The 25926-nt window shown below is 33.2% G+C and overlaps 1 protein-coding gene across 1 annotated transcript in view; it reads left to right on the top strand.

Moving 5' to 3' along the window:
* Window positions 1-25592, top strand: part of LOC146998081 (zinc finger protein 423-like) — a 126918-nt gene extending 101326 nt beyond the window's left edge. Inside the window, exons 3-4 of the mRNA XM_085812442.1 lie at window positions 25355-25483; window positions 25579-25592. Of these exons, the coding sequence (XP_085668568.1) occupies window positions 25355-25483; window positions 25579-25592 (143 nt within the window). The remainder of the gene's footprint in view (window positions 1-25354; window positions 25484-25578) is intronic.
* Window positions 25593-25926: the final 334 nt, after the last annotated feature.

Here is a 25926-nt window from a genome sequence, read left to right as displayed (position 1 = left end):
ATTATTCAGTACATTAACCTTCGAAATTATTAACCATACTTAATTTAAATAGTAATTCTAATAAATGTTTTATTGTATTAGAAAACTTAATTTCTCTTTCAAGACTTATTATACGGAGGGTGTTTATATATTTTAGAAAGATTTGGATAAAAAATTAAAACAAGCAGATGTTTTGGAATAAATATTTCTCGCAATAACCTATCATTTGAAAAAACTGCACAAAAAAAAAAAAAAAAAAAAAAAAAAAAAGTCTTTTTACTATCGAAAACGAAAAGGAAAAATCTGATATTGACACCACATGACTTCTTTGTCTGACATATTGAATTATACACATTTTTGCTGCTCTTCCTTTAAACTTATATCTTGGAATTATTCTAACGAGTAAAATCTCCTTAAATACGAATAAAAAACTTATTGGAACTAAAATGTTTTAGATGAGTTTTTAAGTTATGCTTTTTCAATAAACCGGTAAAATAATATGATGTTATTAAATAATTCAAACGTCGTTGTTTTAAACAAAATCTCTTCTGAAATATAAACTTCCGATTTAACGAACTTGACCAGCATTCAAGTTGTTAAAAACCGCTGAATACTGGTAGTTCAATTCGGGCCCTAACTCAGGGAACGAGCGATCTGCGTGCTTAGTTTTTTGTAGTTTTTCCCCTGTAGTTTCGGGAATACTTTTCAATTTCCTTGAGAAAATCCTCCTGAAAGACATCCCTCCCTGTAGAATGACGGCTATCGTGTTTCTTTCTGTATCCAAATAACCTAACCTAACTAAGCAAGTTTAGGCGGGTAATACTGGAAAGGATGTGCATAACTATCATAAAATCACAGTTAATGAGGGAGCCGTTAAAAATACTCAGGAAAGAGATTGAACCATGTTATAATTATTAGAAAGATGTGTAGAGACATTAGGTACTTTTGAAGCAGGAAAGATGAAAAATATGCAACGCCTTTTCCGGGAATGGAACCACTGACCTCTGGAATACGAGTCCAGCGTGCAAACCACCACACCATGAAGGCGGAAAAAATACCTTATACACTTTCCATTTTTAAAGAGCGACTGGAGTTTTAGGAGACACAATCGCCAAATTCTGAAATTGAAGAATCATCATCCACCACCCTTTTAGTTCGGGCGCCACTGTTGAGACATTAGGAACTTTTGAAGCAGGAAAGATAAAAAATATGCAACGACTTCGCCGGGAATCGAACCACGGACCTCTGGAATACGCGCCCAGCTTGCAGACCACCACACCCCGAAGCCATGCCAAGAAGGCGGGAGAAATACCTTCTAAATCTACTAACGGCTTTCGCATATTTTCAAGCACTTTAATCTGAAGGGTAAGTTCGTTTGGTTATGTGAATTAAATCAGTATTTAAACGGAAAAAAAATCACTATTATTAATAGGAAAGTAAGCATCATTAGAAATGAAGAATCTAAGTTTCAAATGGCACGATAGAACAATATTTACAACAGACTATGAACAATATTCTTCAGTTCAAACGCTACAAGTGTCGGATAAAACTTCATTTTTTGCCAGCGTTCGTCTAGCAGACACTATCTGTTATCACTGTCGTTAACCCATAATTTTTTCTTTTCCTTTTTATATATTTCTGTAGATATTTTTCTTTGTTATATTAATTATTTCATTGTTTCACAGTGATCAAACATTGTTTTTAGACAAGGTCCGTTTATTTCTTCCTCAACTGATTGAGGTTGACTTTCGTACACATCCTAGTTCTATCAGTTATTTGCGAGTCCACAAAATGGCAAAACTTCGCCTGCGTCGAAATGTAAAAGTGTTTAAAGTTTTTATTTCTACATGAGTGTTTTTATAGTTCACTTTTTTTAAAGTATATCTTTAATCAAAAGAAAAATACGATTCATGTAATGTTTTCAAAGAATAATACTTCGGAAAGTTTTATTTTAAAGGCAATAGAACGGCGTCTATCAAATTTAATTTGTAGCTGACCAATTTCTGTTCGTTCCGAATAATTTACGATTAGGTTTATTTATAATAAGAAAAGAAATGGTTCAGTTACAGGCGGAAACTTCCGTCGGGAGAAACGAAAACAGCGAGGAAACATCGCAGTTCTAAAACACCATAATGCAAAATATCATTGTAAACATTGTCGGTGTAAAAAATACAGCATCTATATATCATCACATGGTGATAATATTGCACACGCGTGTGTGTGGGCTTTTGAAATTTTAACCCTCTGGGCAGCCATGGTTTTCGCTAAAAAAGCACAAATTTCCCAAAGCTACTATGAGAGCAAATTATTTTTTTGATTTTAATGCAAAAACTCTCCTGGTATTTCATACCTGAATTTATTTTCTTTTGATATATTGCTTTCGTTGACATATTTTAATATGCACGTATATATACGTTCTAACAGATATCACAATAAATATTCTAGGCCGTATATATACGGCCTTGCCGCTTAGAGGTATTTAAATGCATGTTTACATAATGATTTGCAAGCGCAAGAAGGAATTATAATTTATTACACACTTAAACTGACCAGTTAATTCATGAAATAATTAAGAATTCTGTGAAATAACGGACTTCGTTCTTTAACGGTAAGATACGCACATTATTTTTAAATAACATTTTCTTATGCTATATAAATGCTGGAATTTTTCCATTACCGATTTCTTTACTTTTAATCTTTCTCCACTTTCAAGATGTACTGTCATACACAGTTTCCGGTTCCTCTTCTTAAAAAAACTATTCTGTATGTAATGGTTTTCCAGAGATCAACATACATAACTTGCAAATAATTTGTGTCGGAGAAATAATCATTCTTTACACGAAGATGAAATTTCGGTCTTTCATGATGTAATTTGCATCTTGTGATAACCTTTGATGAATCGTCTTCGCTGATGACGCCGATGACGATCGATAAATTCGATCCATAATTGTTGCTAATCGACAGGAAACGAAACAGTAAATCTGTCGAAGATTGTAGAAGGTCGACATATATAGATGCGAACTCATTTTGTTTGTACATTAGATCTTGTTCTTCAGCATCTTAATATTTGCTTTCTGAAAATGTTAAATTTACATAATTCTTAAAAGCACTTCTACCAATGATAAGGAGGTGATACATACAATACAGCATTCTAGTATTATTTTAAATTAATCGATATTTTTTTAATTAAGCGAAATTCAGCCTTAGCTTGGTGTTCATTTTAGAGAATGCTTGAAACTCATAAACATGTTAAAAAATATTTATCTAAAAAAAATTAAAGCTTTTAAAGTATTTTAAGAAATATTTAAATTATTTAAAGCGGAGTTGATTTTAGTGAAATACTTAAAAGTATTTGTAACGACTTAACTTTTAAAGAAATATAAAGATGGTATTAATTTTAACAAAATATTAAAAACTTTAATTAAAAGGGCGTGAATTTAGTAGAAAAGGTAAAACATTTAGAAATGCATCAATTTTAGCAAAATTAATGTAATTTTAACTGTACATTTGTATAAATTACACGCAAAGCAAATAAATGATCACTCTTTTTTACATACTATATATGAATGCTATACATATAAGATTTTTTTCCCCTACAATAGCATGTTAAAAAATTGTTTGGCATGGAAATTCTTTGTCAGCATTGATAGGCAACAGAGAGTAACTTTAACTAACTTCGAGAAAGAACTTTTTATTTTTAATTCTAAAAAGTTCGTAAAATTCAAAACTCAGTATTTCAGTTAAATGGATTTCAAAATAGAATTTTTTTTTTTGCAGATTGCTTTTGATGAAATTCTAATGGAAAGTAGCAAAAAAGTATTTAAAAGTAAATATAATCTAATAAATAGATGAAATTAGAAAGACATGGACTTATTCGACATTCACGGAAGAAACGTTCATTAGAAAAATCTTAAAATGCCCCCTAAAATTCGGGAAAGTATTGCAAAACTTCGCACCACAATAAAGTTGTTGCTCTTATTATCAATTTTCAGTTGGGTTAAAAATGGCTGAAAACCTTCGATTCCAAGCTTTGCAAACACTCTGTGTAAAGACGCTGCCCACCTTATAAATGAATGAGTTTTCGTATCACCAGTCGTACCATAAATTTGTTCTTTTTCTAGGTTTAGGTAAAATTTTCCTAGGTTTGCAACTTATATCTCATAACGATATTCATGAGGTAAGAGCTATAAATTCTAACTATCAAATAAATAATTAAGAAGTGCTAAAACAAACAAATAATACATTTGAAATTTTAAATACAATATATTATAAATGAAAAAAATATTAATAAATAAAAATTACTTTTTTACCCAGTATTTACTTTGGACGGTTGTCCTCGAGACATGTATGGACGTGGTGAAGATGAAGCTAATAGAACTTTATAATAGATGGGATGAGTGTCAACGTTTGACTCGCCCTCTGAAAACTCATCGACAGGTAAAGAAGGAAGGTGTGAGAAGGAGGTTTTATGAGGTGGAAGATGTTTGGTGTATTTAATTATGGCAAAGCACACTAGGGCTATCTGCCAAAGAGAAAGGATGTCTTCGTGGAGGACTTTCTAAGGGAAACTGGCTCGTATACACGTTACACAAGAAGAAAACCAGGAAAACGCCCATGCAGCCAGCCCGTTCGCGGGATTCGAACCCCGGACCGAACTACCAGTGTTCAGCGACTTTACCGCTCGGCCGCTGGTGAGCCTCTGAGATGGAAGGAATTGGCATGTTAGAAGAGCCAGCAAAACCAGAGTGGTTTCGCTAGAGTGGTTTTTAAGAGTATAAATGTCTAAAAAATTTGTCTGACCATTAATGACTTCGAATTTTTTACGGTCATTATTGCAGTTTATTGTTGTTGTTTTCTTTCGTCGTAAATAAGAAGATGTCACTGTATGGCATCGCGCACGACAGAATTTATTTTAGCAAACCTCTCAGAACTCGGGTTTTGACTTTACAAAAAAAGAAAAAAAAAAGTGAAGTTTTTCATTAAGAACAGGTTTGTCTAAATTTGCGGAAGTTCGTAACGTGGGGAGCTCTCTACATCATTTAAATATTTTAAAACCAGAAGTCATTTTGGGGGAATTAATATTCTCTTAAATATAATCTGACACTTAGTAACAACTTAACGAAAATAAAGCAAAAGTAAAAAAGAAAGAAACAAGATTCGTATTATCTGTCGAAACCGCTCACAATACATATTTTAACCAACCTTCTTAAACAAAAATCCTCCATCCTGAACAAGATGGATCATCTTATTGTTAGATTCTCCATAACCCTTCGCCGGGCAATAGGGTGTCATGCAGCTCTACTCCGTTACCCCACCCGCGGGGAGATCCTATCTAATCCCTTAATGAATCTGTCACGACAACCCCTGACGAAATTCTGCACTTTTGCTTCTGGTCTCAAGCTTAATCATCCTCATTCTACCGCCGCTCTTCTTCGCTTTAATAATAATTCCTGAAAAATGTGCCCTTCTCTCTTCATCAGTTTAGAAAAAGAAACGTTTCCTCATCGCATATGTTTATAAACAAGAGTTAAGTGTTTATTTTACTTTTATTTGTTTTTTTCTCAACACTAAATTAACACTCACATTGTTCTGCTATGTTTTATGAAAATTAACCACGACGTGGGTAAGTAATTGGTGCATGTTCGTGGTTGCCCAACCCCTTGCCTACCTCTGTGTAACCATAAAAAGAACAATAATTAAAATTTACGTAAATAATGGTTGTTGACGTGAGAAGGTTCATTTGCGCTGTTTAAAAAAATGTGTTAGATAAATGGTTTCACGGAGTTCGTAATAATTGTTTTCCAATAAACGCGTGTGAATGACCGACGTTGTCTCGTGCACTTTCTTGTTCGATTTTGTAATTATTCTTAGAATCGCTTGAGATAGTAGATAAAATGTAACCAACACATATTTCTTTCTTCTTATGGACTTAACGCAAAAATGGCCGGAAGGCTTCAGAGTTTCATTTGACTATTTTAATTATTTGTTTAGCACCAAGAAAAGTGTTATATTTTGAGTTTTTCTTTGGCAGGACAGCCAGGATGGCGACGTGCCCATCTTTAGAACTATCCTTTCTCCACTTTTCGTTTGTCTAAATTTCCCCTCCCTTCCAGTTGGTAATTTCAGTAATGTTACAGTCACTATCGACACAGTATCCCTAAAGTTCTGTCGATATGCTTCGAAGTTTGGACCTTCTTCTGACTCGCTTTCCCAGGATTACAATTAGTAATTTTAAACATTAAGAAAATAAAGTCATTCGGAAAGTATGACCAGCAAATTTCATGTGGTTAATTCTATTGCATTTTATAATAACCTTTCTTTATATAACTTATATAATTCTTCGTTATATCTATGTATTTACAAGTTGTCAAATTTTATAATGTCAAACAATTTGCTTACGACTTTCCTTTCAAATCAGCGAGATGAGATTCTTGTATGAAGGGGAGTCAATAAGTAAGTCCCAAATGGCAATCACAAAATAACCGAATTAGAGACTCTCCTAACTTTGTTATTTCTCAACATAATTTTCATATTTATTTATGCAGCTATCCAATCTTTTCATCAGTGGTCCAGAACCAGTTGCATGGTCCATCAGTGTCAGCATCAGTTACATCAGTGTCCAGCACCAGTCTTTGGGTTTACGTGTCAGGCTTTACTAGATCTTCTTTTTGAACATTGGAATCCTCTGCAAAACGTTTTCTCCAAGATGATTGATTAGTGGGAAAACCATGTACTGTTACTGCTATTGTTTATAATACGCAGTACATTTTGAATCAATTCCTTTGCCTTCTCTCCTGTTGAGTCTGCCTCAATCTGAACAAAATCCTCACTTCGGTTTTCAACTTTGGAGCAACCTCGAACAAAAAACTTCTGGACCCACTTTTGCACGGCTTTACAGGACAAATACTTCTTTTCATAAACAAAAAACATATCTTTATGAATATCTTTAACACGAAGTCTTTTCGTCCCTCAAAAACGGACAGCAGCACGCTGCTTCTTTCTTATACAGGCATAGAGTTCCATCGGCCTTTTTAGATAGAATTGCGCATGTGCAACTGGCGCTTAGTAATTAACGAAATGTATAGAACTTAAACTAGGACGGTTCTGCTACTTGTTAACATACAGGAAAACTTGTTCTGGGTCGTTCCCAGCGGGGGTGCAGCGCGTAAAAGTACGTGGGCGGCCAAAATCAGGGGCAGCCGGACTGTCGAGATACCAAGCCGAAATATTTTAAATTTATTAAAGTCATTGTAAGTACTTGTCATACGTAAGTACTTTTTATAATTTCTCATATGTAAGTATTTCGTAAGTATGAAATAAAAATTTTATTAATCATTAAGCATTTTTTTTTTTTTTTTTTTTTTTTTTTAAATTTGGGGTCGGCAATCTTAGAAAAGTACGAGAGCAGCCCATGGCCTAGGAACGGTCCTGCTGTTAACATCATTGCTAATCTGAGCCAAGATTTCAAAAAAAAAAAAAAAAAAAAAAAAAAAAACCCTATTGGCCACTTTAAATTTATGATTTCCCATTTCAAGGCAACTGTATTTTGTAATTACAAATTATTTTATTTCATTTGGTAATTAATTGTTGTTTTGTACTTATTGATATTCTAGTACCCTTAGATTGACGATGTCCTCAGTATATGCAATTTAAGTCAATTTTATAAAAATAAATTCTAAAATATATTATAAATATATATTATAAATATAGCAAAAATGTATGCGAAAATCTTGAACCATCAAATCTAAAGCCAAATTGGACAAACAATAGCACCATATATTTTTGGTTTCACTCGTATATTATTTAATTTGACAACTTTTATGGGAAAATTAGAGCATGAAAGCATTTTTTAACATACCCTGCATCCAAAAAATTATTTTAAGTGATAACTATGTGCGAGGTACATTAGAATTCTTCCACACTTATGTAAGAATGCATGAAGCTTGATACAAGTGCATCCATCGATATCTGTTTGTCCTTTCTGAAGCTTTTAAATCCATATATGTTTGTGATTTCCATATCTATGAGAAGTAGAAGCACGTAAATCCATCGATCTGAAAATCCTTTTAAGAGAAAGATAACAGCGAGAAAAGAACATCAGAAATCTTCAATCGCTTAGGATGTCTTCGCTCAGATTGAGTCAATGTTGAGTGAAAAGTTCATATTATATGTCTCTAATCAATAAAACTCCTCCTTCAAATTTATATTTCTTTCTTACCTATGACATATAAAATTAATAAAAATAACATAATAAAGCTTTTTTAAGTTGCTTTTAAATTAACGATTTTCTTTATTATGAGCTCATTCTAATATCACCCGAAACCGCTTTTTTTTTTATTCTGCAGAAGGAAAAATATCACCTTTAAAATTACCTAATATTATTTTGCTTCACATTTTGCTTCTCGTTTTTTGTTTTCTTTTTTCCTCCTTCTTCATCTTGTCATACCGTCGGTTCAATGTAATGAAATGAGGGTTAAAAACAATTAATTGGATATTTTATTTACTTGCTGTCGTTGAAAGATAGGTAATTTTAATTCTACAGAGTAAGTTTATTCGTCTTCGTTTATTTGACTCTCAGTTCTTGTCAGTAATTCGATACTAAAAATGCAAATATAGTGTTACTATGTTGCCATCATTTCGTATTACGTAGATTTACTCGACTGTCTGAAATAAACTATTCTTTTAATCGCGTGTTGAACCATATAAATTTTGTTTAAGATACACATTTCACGGTATTTAAGGCATACTTAACACAGATTTTGTTAAGGTAAGTTCTTATTTTGTTAAGACGTAAATTTTGTTAAGAACGTTGTTCGAATCTAATAGACTCTTCTTCTCTAACTCTGAATGGCAACGCAAAAAGTAGTAGGAGAACATTGATTTAGAGAGCGATTAATTTAGAACATTCTTTCGAATTTGTTTGATGCAGCTTGTTGTTGCTGATGAGATGTTAGATTCTTTAGCTTAGATTATTTTATTTGTGATAGTCGAATAAATTCTTTTTGCAATGGCTCAAATTTGTTTTGGGACACTACCCATTTTGAAATTCATTTGCATAGATCTTGTACTAAATAATGAAACCTAGACTTCAATTTTTTTTTTGGAAAATTTTTTTTTTATTATTATTCTGCCTTGGTTTTGCAAAATAAATATCAAAATATTCCTTGAAATAAAATAATTTGTACAGAATGTGTTAATCAGTAACTCACAGCATAATGCGAACTCTAATTATTGTTGAAATGTTTTGGCAGACAAAGTTTCGCTTAATAATTTAAATCATTTTTTGTTTTAGTTGAAAATGCCTCAAAAGAGTTAGAGCAACATTCGTAATTTATTGCCTTTTTTAGCAAAAATATGTTAACAACTTTAGATCCGAAGTGAACATGGCAAGACGCTAAAAATTAATGACAAATTCTGTTCGAAATTTAACTATTTACGGTTTTAAAGGTAATGATAGAGCCCGAGAACCTACATTGTCTCTACATTGGCGCTCGAACTAAAAAAGGGGACGGAGGATGATTCTCCACCACTAGAATTTGGCGATTGGGTCCCCTAATCCCTATTCGCTCTTTAAAAGGGGGAGTATATAAGGTATTTCTTTCGCCTTTTTAGCATGCCTTCGTGGGTTAGTGGTCAGATCACGCGGCGCATGTTCGAGAGGTCCGTGGTTCGAGTCCCGGGCATTGCATATTTTGCATTGCATATTTTTCAACTACTCCTGCTTTAAAGTAACCTAATGTCTCTAAAGCTAACACCAAGGAAACGCGGATTTATTCTACGAAGAATAGTGCAAGACACAAAAATTAGTACTGTAAAATGTCTAGCATACTTGGATACAATGGGCGATCAGCAATAATGAAATTCTTCATCTACAAGCAAACATGGAAAATAAACCTGGTGTTAGAAATACCTATAGTAAGCAAAGTTTTATCATATTAGAACAATGTTATATTCGCAGAAAAGTTTAAAAAAATCATATTTGTTTCTGATAGACGAATTAATATGGAAAAATTCGAATTAAGAACTGAATTTGAAACACCGTTTGCCTAATGTTACGCACAGGCGTGGAGACGTAATGGTTTGGAGATGTTTCGCTGCCTTTAAGAATAAGGAATATGGATTAGTGTAAATATATAAATATTCTTAAGCAAAACTGAAAGCATCTGCAATAAAACTTGGAATGCAAAATACATTCAAGTTCTATCAAGATAACAAAACCTAAACATACAACCCTAAATGTTTTCTTGTAGTTGTTATAAAACTTTCCTGAAGTTATCAAAACCTCTCCATATTCTCCGAACTTAAATCCAATGGAGCAGGTAAAGAATAAGCTTTAAAAAAAATGGAAATATGATATTTTTTCGAAATCTCTACTAAAAGCAATTCTTGCTTAAGAATAGAACAAATGGAATGTTCTTACAGGAAAAAGTTAGATAAACTCATGCCGAAGCGCAAAGTGTTATTTTAGCTAAAGGGTATACAACGAAATATTGAATGCCTTATTTTTCTCTCTTTTTTTTATATTAAATACAAATTGCTTATTTACAGTGTCCTAATATTTAGACTAGTTCACTTTCAGAACACTTTGAATAAATTTTCTTTCATCAAACGTGTTTTGAATAACTTATTATTAAAACAAGCAGGTTCGTTGTAAGGATTATATTTTAAATTTTAAGTTAAAATTACTGTCTTATCCTTTTTTAATTTCAAACTTACAACTTCCGACCACAACGTATTCTTAGAATCGCGATTGAATGCAAACGAGGAGAAGTATTTAACTGTGAAGTTCTACTGACTTCGGGAGAGAGAACCAGTAATTTTGGCTAGCGCATTTCCGCCTTTTTAGGCTACTTTCTCTTAAGCTATTACTGCGCTTGGCCGCACTTTAGGCCCTTGATAGCTTCGCCGTTATTTAGCATTAAGGGGCCAATTCTGTCAGAATTTCGATAGCTTCGGCTATATACTTTTAGTTTAGTTAAGTTAATTTCTTAGTTTTTGAGTTCAAGCACGAGTGAAGGCTTTATTGTAAAACTCCAAGGAGGAGTTATGTGAAATTAATTTGTAATAATAAATAGTCTTTAACCCTTCTCAAGTCTCCAGTTTTATTTACTGTCTCACGAACTCAAACGATTATTCGCTTACCAGTTCTTAAGGTTCTGCAACTTTAACCTAAAAGTACACAGGTTAAAATCTTAAATCTAAAATAATCAATAATAAATAATAATTAATAATGTGAAATAAAAATTGCTAATATTTAGTAATTGATATTTGCAAATAAAACTCAAAACCGCAAATATACGAAAACAGATACGATGAGCCGCTGTGTTACATTTTACATACATTGGGTACTTTTTAAAGTTAGAACCATCATTGAATCACTACCTGTAAAATTTACATGCAATATTTAGATTTGGGGATATGCCACGCCATTTTGTTAAACACATTAGTCTGTGTTTGTAACAGCCAACTTTGTGGGGGCAAAATACCAAGTTTATCACAAAGAAACAGAATGTTAGATTGATTTTTGTCATAAGATAAAGTGCCTGTAACTGAATGTTCATTTGTTTTCTTCAGATACGTGTTTGTCTGTTATTATGTACAAGGCAAAGCATTAGCCGACAACACAGAGATTTTATACTTCAGTATAAGATCTGTAGTTGAATGCCGATGCACAGCATTTTTCCAGACGCATGTGTTCAAAATGTGAATGAAATGCATGCATGCATTTCATACACATTTTTCAAACTATAAATTTTAAGGACCATACATTATAGATCTTGCACTGCCACTGTAGGCATTAAGTACACACTAATAAATCTATGGGTTATATCTGTAACAAAAGAACACAATATCACTCTGTGCAAAATTGTGAGAGATGTTGCCGAGTCGTCCTCGTTGTGTTAAAATTGAGATAAAAAGTACGCATTTTTTTCTATTGATTGCAACTTTGCAAAATCAGTTATTCATTTTATGTGTAAAGGTCTCTTCATCAAACAAAGTTAATATGTCGCAATTTTATATTATTTTAAATTACATTCGGGACAAATAAGTTCTACTGAAACCAAACCCAAATCGTTAACCCTTTGCAGCACAGTGTGTCCGGTCTGGACACACCTAAAAATTTCCTTCTGTACGCACAGAAAAATTGAGTGAAAAAGGATTTATATGTTGATATAAGTTACTTTGAACCTTCTTTATTTATAGTAGATGGCAGCTCAACACAAACAAGTCCATATATTTTAGCCATGTTTAAGTTCTTTAAGACCCTCATTTTTCAAAGAACATCTTCCAGATTTTTTTAGGGTATAAAAGAAATTGTTTGAAAAGAAATCTCTATGTTGTTTTTTGTCTGTATGCTAATCTCCTTATTCTATATTAATTTTAAATTTTTACCTTGAAATCTTGCCTAAAATCAAACGGCGAACCCTAGGTGTGTTCAGACCGGGCTCACCGATAATCTAGGACAACTGAGAGTCTGTATTCTTTGTTTCTCCGCATCTCATCGGTCAGTTCATTGACAACAATGGTCGTTTCAGCACTCTTTCGGAAGCTCTATTCAATCAGTGTGCCACTTTGGGCACACCCACAGAATTAAAACGATAAGTGCTATCTTCACAAAAGTTTACTTGTGTATTCCTCTAGGCCTAATTAGACTGCCTACCTTTTTTTTTTAAATCAAAACTCCGACTATAAAACGTAGCGTGCCGGAAAGGGTTAAATGTTCTCGAAGCCTGAAAACTTTCATATGACAAATACCATACATTTCCCTATATAAGCTGATAAATTTTAGAAAGTTTTTTTCCTGCTAATCTTGGTGGTCCGCTTATTTACGAGTTCAAAATTATTTACGAATAATTCAATCATAAAAATAATATTACTCTAAACAAATTATTTTTACTTTATTTGAGCGTAATTCCCTAATATTGGTGTCGGACTCGGAATTTCTAGCAATTCCGGGAAGTTTCTATCTGCTAGAAACCAAGTTCGATCGTTCAACAATTTCACTATTATCCTCACTAACATCTGCTCCGTAAATATCATCCTCAGTTTCTTTTATAACACTGCTCAACAAAAGTCATGACGCTTAGTGTAAAACAGCATCAGAAAACGCGGTCCGTTTCCACCTGGGGTCCACTACCTAGCTAAGGTGAAGAATGGTATTTTACTCCCAAAAGCGAAAGCGCAATGAAGGAGAAATATGTTTTTTCTTTAAATGCACTATGGAAACAAATATAAAATTCACTTGGCTATTACTGTCTACTTACTTCAAGCTGATACTGGTGATAATTCTCCACATAGGCCAAAAACACTCAATGCATTTGAAAAAAAAAGGGGGAGGGAACATAGTTTTTCCAGATGCATAGGTTTATTTCTGGTTTTTGTAAGTCTTGCTACAGACTCTTGTATAGGCTACCCTAATCGGTAAAGGGTAAAGGTAAAAGTATGGGGGACACCAGCGATGTACCATAGGTCAACTGGTAATGCCTTCCCATACTAACTCTTTGAGAGAGAAAAAAAAAGGGGGGGGGTAATTGCAAGTTTTATAAGAATATGCATAGACTGAAGCTTTTCAAAAGGTCTAAAGTTTGCCTATTATGGTACATCGTGCAATTCCACAGTACGCCCCGCATCCAGTATTTATTAAAAATAATGGTGTAGGGCATAAGTAGATTACAAAATAGTAGGAATACAATTTGAGATTCACAAGATAAATTGAACATCTGATTTGGTGCAACAAAAATAGGAGATAAACATAATTAATAAACAAATAAACATAATGAGATAATCATAATTAGTACTGGCAACACAATGTTAAATGAATTGTTATAATAATGCTAAAGAGGTAGGTGTCCATGGGTTATTTCAGATATATTGGTTTATTGCAGTTTATAAAGTTCACGAGCGGATCCATTTTGTCCATAATCACAGCATGTAAAAGTTCACTAAGTTTAAACTGTATGTGGACTTACACTTCACAGAGATCTAGGCCGTAGGAAGAGTGTCGTTGCATAATTTTCTGAAACTTTGGATATTGATGTTTATCTTTAATTAAAAATCTTTGGAATGCCAGGAGGTCAGTTCTTGGGAATTTTATGTGAATATCCTCAGTTAAGGGGCATGAGAAAACGTAGTGATCAGGAGTTCCCTGTTCTCCACATATGCAGATGTCAGAATTTGCCAAATTTCTTGCGTAGAAATATGTGGGGAAGGGTCCATGTCCTGTTATAAAGTAATTTAGGGAAGGATTCGAGTTCAGAGATGCTAAGCTTACATTGGGCATCAAGTTATATGTGCGTCTTCCCTGTGGAGCATTGTTCCACAAATCTTGCCAAGATTTTGAAGCAAGTTGTTTTAGTTGGTACTTGAAATTTGAGCGAGGCCACGGAATGATGATTTCAGTACCATCTTGATTGATAGCTGCTTCTTTGGCTAGTTCATCTGCCTGATCATTACCAGAATGGCCACTATGTCCTTTGATCCATGAAATTTGAATTTTGTAGTTTGGGATTTTTCCAAGAAGAGAATTTATGTCGGATATCAATGGAGAGGAAGGTAAGGGATTTTTAATAGCTAGAATAGCTGCTTGGGAGTCAGATTTTATGCTAAATTCGTTGAGATTTTTGAGAATGGCTATTTAAATCGCTGCTTTTATAGCTGACAATTCCGCTTGGAAAACACTATTATTATTATGGAGATGGCCTTTGGGCACAACCAATGACAGTAAGAAAGATGAAATGTTTAAATTCAATTCAAAGGCCTTTTACTCTTTGCATTACTCGGGCGTATCGCACAACTTCAAATATAGCACTTGATACTCTAGCTGGTACTCTTCCGTTATCAATCAGTGCAAAAATGGAATGCACCTATATGAAAGTTCTTCAACTTAACCAAGCCGCAAAATTCAACAACCAAACCTTTTGGCCATCCAACTATGAAAAGAAAACTAACCCCAATCTTATCCATCCAGCGCTTCGCTTCAGCAAAATAATTTTCCCCACGTCTGAAGAAAATTCAAGTTCATCTCCAATTGCTTATACTGATGGATCAAAAATTGAAGTAAAAGTTGGTTCCGCAGTCTTTTTTCAAATTACCCTAATCGTTACAGAGGCTAGTGATTTTGCCTGCAGAATCGTTGTCCTAGAAAAGATATGGATGTTTGTAATTGTGTTCTAACTGTGCTACATGGGGCGCTTGAAACATCAAGGAATCGGAAGCCCCTTCTATTCGTTTGATAGTAGGGAAAAATTGTGGAAGGCCTTCAGATTTAGTATTCTCCATCAAAACTGAAGAGGAGCTGCGTTAAGAAGAGTTCGTGTTGAATAAGTTACCTGTAAGGACAATTGTGAAATTCTGGCGTCCCACCCACTTCTATCCGTATCACTAGTTTCTTGGTTTTTATTTATACTATACGGTAAACAAGCAATACAACAATCGGAACTTTTCTAGCAAATAGTGAAGAAAGAATTTTAGTATTTGCATAGGAAAGGGAATTTCAGAAAAACTCCTTTCGCTCTAAATTGGGAACTGATTTTTCCTGCCGAGCTTCAACAGGGGGTCTTCCATCGGTGTGTGGATTGTACGAAACAACTGAGAAAGAGAAGCTATTGCTGCAAAAATTTCCAATTCATGTTGCAATGCTTCGACACCTATTTCTCAAACAGAAATTGAAGGTGAATAGACTCTTTTGAAAGGTCTGTAAGGATTTTAAGTTTCACCAACGTTTATTTCATTTTACAACTTCGCTATCCTTTCTTATTTTCCATTTCCGGCCAGAATAAACGCTAACATATTTGGTTATGTAAATTGTGCTTGCAAATTGTTAAGTATTTAAGTTGTGGCTTTTAGCCAAGAGAAGGAGAGAGAGACTTCTTGCTACTTTAACTTGCGCGCGCTTTTCAGTCAGTTCCTGTCTACCTTTGAAGCTAAAACTTAGTTCTCTTTGATATGTGAAGACTTATTGTAGAGTCCCGCATTTTGCTCACTACATACTTAGAATTTAAAAGGCTAACCTTCGCGTTAATAATCTTTGTAAAGTATCTTAGTTTAGTTCTTATTTAATTTATTTTCTTCTTATTTTTTTAAGTTTCAGACCATAAATGCTGGTCTGTGTATCCCGAAATGTGGGATCAGCTGTACGCTGTTTGAAATAAAGGGTTATTTAACCCTTCCGACTTTTGTGGTATCTTCTACACACGCACGAACATAGTTTTTAGTAAACTCCCTGTTCCTGCTCGGGACACCAGTTATGTTTGCATAGGCAATTAGAAGGAATGGTAATCCTGATAGGTCCAGCTAAGGTAGATAACCAAATATTCGCATATTTGGAGATATATATAGCTACATTTATAAGAGATTTAAATTTGGCTTATACATGGGTTTTCAATTTGGACTGAATTTTGAGGAAAAGTTTTACCTATCTATTTACAAAAGTACTGCCTATGCAAGGAAATATACAGTAATTATTTGATGAAACGTTTACCTCGTTCTTATTAATACAGTCATGAAACAAAGGTCGCGGGTATACCTTCTTGCGGAGAGCTCATCTCACTCATAATTATTTTAAAAAATTAAATGTCACTGATGCAAATTATGGAAAGTAATGCAAGAAAAGTTCATAGCTCAGTAATTTCAATATTTTATCCACTTAAATTTGTTTAAGCAACAAAAAATATAAATATATGTGTATTTCACCTTTTTTTTAAACTTTTGGTTTCATTATATCTGTTTCTTTTGTTTCGTATAAAGTATAGAATTTCACCTATTTCAAACTAGGATATATATATTATACTGAGAAAGAGAATATAACTAAAGATAGAGAGGATGAGATATAACTAAAGAATTATTATTAATTTTATTACGAATAAGAAGCTTAATTAAATTTCAGAGAGAAAATAAAATTAATAAAATTAAATTATATATCATTGCATTAAGCACATGAATAAATTATCGAAGTAAACAATCCATTTAAGTTTTTGAAACAGAGAAACTCTTTTCAGCACAATTTCCCTCCAGTCGTGGAAGACGTCATTTCTTCTGATGGTTTTCCCAAAATGGTTTTGAAATTTACTACCACGGCTTCAAAAATAGTAAAAATATAGTGTAGACGAAGCATGACAACTCTTAAAACTTCTAAAATTCTTTTAATTTTTATTACGGTAGTAATATAATACAATGTCATTTAAACTTACAGAGCTTGAGTATTTTCCTTCGAAATTCCCTTTTTCTTGGGGGGGGGGAGGTAAAATTACTTATTATATCATCGCAATCTAATCTGACTGTTACATCTCTTTCACGTAATAACAAAGTTATGAGGAGACTTCACCTTTTTTAACCTTTTGGTTTCATTATATAATCAATGATAAAAGGGGCGTAAAATTGTCTAAAATCTGTTAGACAGAGAAAATAACCTCTCTTCAAGTAGATATAGACAATATTAAATATAATTTTAATGATATCCCTATATTGAAAAAAATTCCCATTTCAACAAGCTTATTGGTATCTTAAACTTTTTACTTATCAGCAATTCTTCTCCCGAAGAAGGAAAAATATGAATAAACTCTTATTCAATAATCATTTAGACCCACTTCTAGACAATATTTAGATGTTGCTTTGAAATCAGAGACTTGGGCTAAAATCCCGTTTTCATTTTCTCAAATCCAGGGCCAGCGCTAAGCTCTCTACTCATCGATGCAGTCTTTGTCGTTTCTAAATTTTGCTGTATAGCACTATCTCACCATTTGCACCAGATATAGTGCCTGCCCTGGTTATAGTTACAAATGAAAACTAACAAATCTATCGACGCCACTGTTTGCTTTAGAATTCTATTTCCTAATACGAACATCATCACCTAATAAGCGCTGATAAAATATGGGTGCTGTTTCTGGCCAGAGAAACAAAAAAAAGGTTGATATTGAGAAGCAAACTAGCAACAAAAACACGCTTAGAAAAGTTAAATGCCTAAACACTTTTGAAATAAAAGTTTAAACTTCTATTTGTTTACACAAATACTATACCGACACATTACGCTTACAAAAATTATAGCAAATCATCTCACTTTTCGGCCAACTGTATATAATTTTTTTAAAAATTTGGAACCGGAATCAGTAACATTAATGAACATATAGAGATATTACTTAAAATTATCAGTGTGACATGACGTGAATTAATACGTTTGGGAAAATTGTGCCAGTTAACTACTGCGATGCAAATTTGCTGCATACCTCCTTCGTGGAAAAAAAGGAATATCTTCGAAACTCCACAGACCAAAGTAGGCTTGAATTCATTTATTTCTTGACTATATAGATGTATGGCTGTACTGAATATGATCTACTCCTTTCCTTGAATGGAATTCCTATTCGGATAGGATGAGTTTGCTATCACGTTATTATGCGATCAATAAAAGTCCACTTTAATAATTCGGTAGACCACTGACCGAGAACTGACCTTACCCAATCAGGGAGCGCCGATGGCCGAAAACTAAATTCCCAGCGGTCGAGAGGTTTCCCCATTCATCACCCGCGAACTGTCCATGTGGTCCCCTGCGACGCTACGGATGGCTGAGTGACGATCACACAGGGATGAACTAACTCCACCGAAGAAGAATCTTTTTTTTCCCTCCCTGTGGAGGTGGTTCTCAAGGTTTGTGGTATTAACCCTTACGTAAACTAAAATTGTAGGATATCTGGTGCTTCATTTTGCTTTCCCAGTATCGTAGTGGTATTATCTCTTCTTATGGGCACTCTTCGCGCTATATTACAGATGAAATCGTCCAATAGAAAAGCTTTCTCTATTTATATCTTCAACTGCAGGCAACGCCATTTCATTTATTCAAAATACTTTAATAGCCTAGACATTTGAAGCCTATTTTAAAATGTGTGAACTTTTTGTAATCAAAATTCTGTTAGAGTACTTATTTTTACATATTATGTATGAAAAAAGGAAAACGATTGAAATTTTGAGAATTCTAAAAACACCGGCAGTAAAATAACAGATTCCAAACAATTTGTGTCAAAGGTTATAAGTCTTAGGCTCATAGAAACGTTTTAGGTGAATGGTATAAGGAACTTAATGTAAATTATATTTTTAATTATCTGGGATAATTTAACTCTTCTGCAGTAATAATATGAGACACATAATGTTACATGCTTTTAGGGTGTTTCGTTTGATCGCTATTTTAATTATTATCCACCTCTGCTTTAACTTTTCTGATATCATCTGAATGAGGGCTCATTTCAGAAAAATATGTAAATTACTTAGGAAGAAGGGTAAAATTAACATGCAAAAGCACAGGCTAACTGCAATTGATATTGATTTGAAATTATCTCGTTGCCTTTATTTCAGTTAGAACTGGTTTACGTTCTCTAAGCCACTCATTGCAGAAGCTCGATGAAGAGAGATGGTAAATTTTAGGTTGCCCTTTGCTAAATAATTTGGGTAAGATAATTAGGATTGTTATAGATGCTTTTATTTGAAAAAATACTTGTGACATGTGTTTCAACCCATTTTAAATTATTGTAAGTCTCTCAATTTTTTTTTAGCTCAAAGGTGTTAACCGAGAATTTCGTTTTGGTATTTTGCCTTGAAAACGTTAAATGTCCGTTCACTTTTCAAATTTTTGCCATCAAATATTATCGCCCTGTGTAATATTTAAAAAATTAAATAATGAAGAATCTGCATAAATGTATGTATGTTTCTCACATGGTGGTAAAACAACGGTACCTAGAGCCATCTAATTTTGAATAACGTTATCTTCCACTAAATATGGGCATGTGGAAGCCCTAATTTGGAATTTGAAATTTGTTTTATTATCGATTTCATATTTTGTAAAATTTTAACCAATTTTTGATTAACAAACTCAACGATTTGAACGCGAGCAATGGCCACACTGTACAGAAAAAAAATTATCTCCAGCAAGCGAGACTGTGTATCGGAAGTTCTAAAGATATGCTCATTTTAAAACTTTTTGTGATATTGCTGTTGAGCTGAATTTTATGGTTTAAGTGCAAAGAAATTGATGTTGAATAAATAAAGGTAACACACAAAACGTTAAAAAAGTCTTTTTGGGCGTAATGTGAAATCTGAAAGCTTTCAGATTTTTCTTCTTTTTCCCCCTGGTAAAGCAACTTTATGCTGAACTTTAAGTTGTACAATAAGCCAATTTTTCTAATCCAACCGATTTGTGTTTAATTTTGTACCTGGTGCAAAAATGAATGAAAACGAAATTGTGCTGAGGCCTTTAGAGAAAGGGTTACTCAATTTGGCTTAAGCAAGGGATTATAATGCAACTCAGACTTTTTCGTTCTACAATAGCATGATCTTAACAATGAACTGTGAGAGCTTTTAAACACTTTCTTCTAGAATCATTGCTTCTTAAATAACTTTTCTGAACTAATGTGCAGATCTCACAATACATTTAAGGATCATATTTTATATTGGAACTTACTGACTTTGATATAAGTAATGTTGAACTAAAGACCAAATTTAGGATCTACTAGATCTTCACTGAGTACTGTAACTGGAAATTAATTATTTTCTTCTTAGTTTTCCTTTTTAAAAGGAATCAGCATTTCACTGAAGGTAAACGGAAGATATAATGTTTTTAACTTTTATCTGGAAGAATTCTCAAAATTTTGAATTTTTAAAAGCAGTTGGACGGATACATCTCTTAAATATTGAAACTAAATCTCGAATCTTCAGTTTCAAGATTAATCTAACAATTTCAAAGATATGAAACATTTAATGTCTCTTTTGATGTATTTTTAGAGCAAAATAGCATCAAAAAAAAACTGATTTTGGAAAATTACTGTACTACATAAAATAAAAGTGCCATTGAGATAGCATTTATTTAAAAAGATGCTTTAGAAAATTCTTCTACTCTATGATTAGAATATTTTATTTTTTTTAGCAAAATGATGTTGTCTTTTTAATTTTACGACATGGAAAAAAATTGATAATGAAAAATGTCAGGCAACGATTGAAGTGTAATTATTCATGTTTCTGAAACTTTCGAAAAATTTATGAATTAAAAATATATAATGGTTTAAAGTAACTGATTAAAAATTAACTTCTAGAAGACTTTCTGCATAGGGAAAGGGTAAGCTGCATTAAGTGTCTGCATCAAGAAAAATTTATAATTAGATTTTAGTTGATATAAAATGCTTGTAAATTTCCAAGATTTTAAGAAGGTGTTAGAAAAAATATAAAATAAAAATTCTGAAATAGCAACAGTTTCGTTGAAACATTTTGGAACTCTAACAGTATTTATTTATTTGTTGGCGAAGAATTTGTTGCACGCATGTATCAATATACTACTTACATCTGAAGATATTACTTTCGAGGATCTCTTTTCCTCACATGATGCCAAACTGCTTGTAATGTAGCATTCAATTTCAGATAATGCCGAACTTTATGTATGGCACGATAATCGTATGACGTACAAAAATACGGTAATGTGTACATGGTACATTATCAACGTCAAATGCTGCACATTCTTTCTTAGCGGCATGGAATTAAGGGATTCTGATATTTTCTTGATAAGGTATATTCTTTCTCCTTCCAGCATGCCTTCGTGGTGTAGCGATAGCACACTCGGCTCATATTCGAGAGGTCCAGGCTCGAGTCTCGGCGAGGGCATTGCTTATTTCTCCCGTCTCCTGCACCAAAATAACCTAATGACTTTACAGTGGCACCCGAACTAAAAAGGTGGTGGACGTAATTTGTCACTACCAGGATTTGGCGACTGTGTTCCCTAATCCTCAGTCGCCCTTTCAAATGGGTAGTATATAAGGTATTTCTTCCTCCTTCCAGCATGCGTGGTGTAAGGGTAGCACACTCGGCGCTTATTATAGAGTCCCGGTTCGAGTCCCGAAGAGAGCATTGCTATTTTTTTCGTCTCTTGTTAACTATCAACTGTGATCACTCACTGTGAATCTGCGGATACGGAGGATACGTCTTTACATATATACTGTAGAGACATTAGGTATTTTTAGAAGAAGTGACAAATGAGCAACACCTTCGCCAGAAATCGAACCACGGACCTCTGGAATACGCACCAGCGTGCAGACCACCACACCATGAAGGCACGTTAAGAAGGCGGGAGAAATACCTCATAATATATTATTTACTAATAGATTATTTAGTATATTAACTACTTTGAAAAAGATAGTTAGAATTCTATTAAAGTGGAGTAACTCATAAACATATTTAAAAATTGATTCTTTAAAAAAATTTTAATTGGAAACATCAAAAATGAATCTTCAATAAATTGATACTGGAAACTTTCAAAAAGGTATAATTAAAAGTGAAAATGTAATCAGTAAACCAAGTAAATATCATCATTGACTGGAAATTAGTTGACTTTTCAAGGGGAAAATACCAACTCTCGATCAATTAACAATAACTAATAGATGCGAACGTGTTTCGTCTTATATATATTGTATATATATATATGAAGGTGAATCAATATACATAATGATATATAAGTACATAATAAGCGATACATAAATATATATATAAGTAGCTAATTACTGTATGCGTTATTTTTAAGTGGTTTCTTATGTCATCTTGCGATTCTCGAGGTGTATATTTCCAAAGAGATATTCTCTTTGTTTTCCAAAATACGTTATTATAATTGTGTAGCTGTCAATATTACATTAAGAATATTTTATTATATGACAATCAGATTTTATATCGAAGTACTTAAACTTTTAGTATCGAATATCAGTCGTAATATATGCAAAATAGTGTTGTTATTTGACCAGTTAAACATAAACTAGCAGACTAGCGTCAAGTATGTAAAAACGGCATTTAACAGCAAGAAATTCGGTCTTTTCTATCTAAAACTGTTCATTACTTGTTTCAATGACTTTCGTTTCTCCGTTTGCCGTTTTTTTTTGGGGGGGGAGAGCGGTGTCAAATCCTGAAGTTATTTTTTAAGACAATTCTAATGGCCAGATTATATTAGCATTTTTCCCAGGTACACATTTACAAAAGGAATAAAATAATACGAGAAATTTTACAAAATTTGGTATAGATTTTGTTTTAATTTAATGTGACATTTTTCGCCCCTGTGTATTTAAAGATCAAACTAATTATCACAAAACTTCAGTCTTTCCATAAATGGACATGTCAAAAAGTTTCTCCCAAATAATTGGTCTTTTTTCCAGAATTCGCGAAAAATTTCTTCAGTTTTTCAAATATCGTTGGCCTTTCTATAGTTACTGTTTAGTTGCAAAGCATGAGGAATTTTTAAGTGAAAAGATTTAATCTTCACAGCCTTATGATTTTACGTGGTAATGAAGCCAGATTTTTAGACCAGAACGATAAATTTAATTGAATGTAAATATTCACCATAGGAGAGATCAGAATACCTTGGAAGAAAGATGACATCACGCGTACTTCTTTGCTGCGTTGATTAAAAGGAATAATTTTCCTGCATTGAAGAGGTGAATTTTTGTTCTTCTTCTTCCTCTTATTGTTTTTCTGCATTATATTAAAAATTATGAAATACATTTAAAAGCACAAAATAATTACAAGAAAATTTTTAATTTAAACAACTTTTAGTCAAATGCACAATCACTTTTTTAAAACTTTTTTAACTAACATAGTGCTTTTGGTCATAAGTCATTAAACATAAAATCGCCATATGCCTATATACGAATTTTGCCAAGACATTAATAGAAAATGAAATAGTAATAGAAGTCATAAGAATGATTGCATTTATAGCTCTTATATTTCTGTTTGACAACTGAAATTGGAAATATGACAATTAGCAGCCCCTTGATTTACCTTTTATTAAAAATGATAGCTAAAAAATAATAATTTTTAGTGCACTGTATAAGATATTTGTTAGCATGCCTTCATGGTGTAGTGGTCAGAACACTAAGCGCGTATTCGAGAGGTCCCTGGTTCGAATCCCAGCGAGGGCATTGCTCATTTTTCACATTTTGAACTTCAAAATAACTAATGTTCGATAATAATAATGGCGACAGAACTAAAAAAAAGTCGTGGATGATGAATCTCCATCACCAGGATTTAGCGACTGGGTTCCCTAATCCTCAGTCGCCCTTTAAAAGGGGGAGTATACAAGGTATTTCTTCCGCCTTCTTAGCATGCCTTTCTGATGTAATGGTCAGCACGCTCGGCGCGTATTCGAGAGATCCGTGGTTCGAGACCCGGGAAGGGAACTGCTCCTTTTTCATCTCTCCTGCTTCCGGAATAACCTAATGTCTCTATAATTTGATTAAAATCGTGTAACTTAAAGGTTCTTATAATCTGTTTTATTGTATTAATAGGTATGAAAATAATGATTATTACTAATTTTTTGTTGAGAAGTTGCTGAATGAGTTTCCGAGAACGGTGCAATCTTACATTTTAAAATTTCTATGTACTTCGATGATTCATCACTTCGTGAATAGGAACTAGATTGGCAGTGCCATCTTCAGTGAAAGAAAAACCCAAAATATTTGGTTTTGAGGGTATTTTAAGTTTTGTCGAATATGTTGAAATTTTAATGATTCATCTAGGCTTCGTCTAACAACGTTAAATGTGTTATACCATGAACAAGCAAAGGACTCTTATCACTGGAGATGTCCTTTCTTCGGTCATTTACAATTCAAGATTTGTATTTGTTTGGCCCCTATTAATTGCTTTGCTTCACATGACGTGTCAGAAATTGTTTTTAAATAGGTCGACTTCCGACCAGCAGTCAGAAATCTGCGCTTCATGTTTGAAAGATGAATATCGAAACCAGAAGATAATAAATAGCTTTTAAGGTATCTGGTAGTTGTTATTGGCTTACTAATGCCAGAGTAGGGAATCAATAAGATTTTGGAGTTGTTTTCTTTTTCCTTTCACATTTGCGCTTCCTTTCTGAAGAAAATGATCCCGTTTCATTGTGTCTCCTCAGAATTCGAGATAGGCTGGATTTTCCAACACCAATAGTGGAAGCAATATTTGTTATAGTCATGGATGTGTGACTGGTAAGTGCAAACATTTTTGCTCATTTTCTAGGCGTTATACCCATTTTTAGTACAATAAAATTAGCGAATGCCAAACGTAGTTAGAAAGTATGCAAAATCCACTTCCTCTTCTTACAGAAACCAGCTTAGAAATGGTACAATAAACCTAATTTATTGTCTAAACTATTTCTAATAGACGACATTAAGGCAGATAAAACTGTTTTGAGGGACCTGCTGGCGATAGCTGGTAACCAACTTTAAATGTAAGGAACTAATCACTTTGTCCCAACTAATTTGCACATTAAAGTATTTATAATTTAACATACTCTTCATAATTGAAATATTTCCTGTTTTTGCCTATTTGCAACGTGCTGTTTAAAGTTATACCTTTGTAATTGTTATCATTTCTCTCTCAGCTTCTGATGATCATACCTCTTTACCGGATGTAGACGATGATGACCAGTTACAGACATGTGATTCTTGCAAGTTACAGTTTGATAATATATCTGATTTCCTAGATCATTTGAACCAAGAGTGTATGAAGGGTAAGTACGTTTAAAACTTTCACGGTATTTCAAGTTTCAGGTACCACAGTATTTTCTGACATATTTCACTTTGAAAATTTCTTGTTTTACTTTAGATCTGTCATCATAATGGAATTTTCAATTATGCGAAAACAGAAAAAAAATTAGTATTTTCAGTAAGTATCCATTTACACGAGATTTTAAGTTTAAAAAGAAGGGTGGAAAACTGGGTAGTAAATACATGTAGGTAATTATACATGTAGTAGAAAATACATGTAGGTATTATACGTAAAAAAACGGAGGTGCTTAAATATAATTTTTATGCGTTATGCAACGCATAACAGAAAAGTACTATGTATTATATAGTACAATTCTTTGAAATAGTTAAAGCTAGACTGCATTAATTGCATTTGCATTTAGAAGTTCTATATTTCACGGTGCTACATTTTAAAGTGTCCTCTATA

This window comes from Stegodyphus dumicola, chromosome 3 (assembly GCF_044657685.1).
Source record: "Stegodyphus dumicola isolate Sdum_Otavi_A_Nest chromosome 3, ASM4465768v1".
Lineage (NCBI taxonomy): Eukaryota > Metazoa > Arthropoda > Arachnida > Araneae > Eresidae > Stegodyphus > Stegodyphus dumicola.
This window is presented reverse-complemented; position numbering and strand designations above follow the sequence as displayed.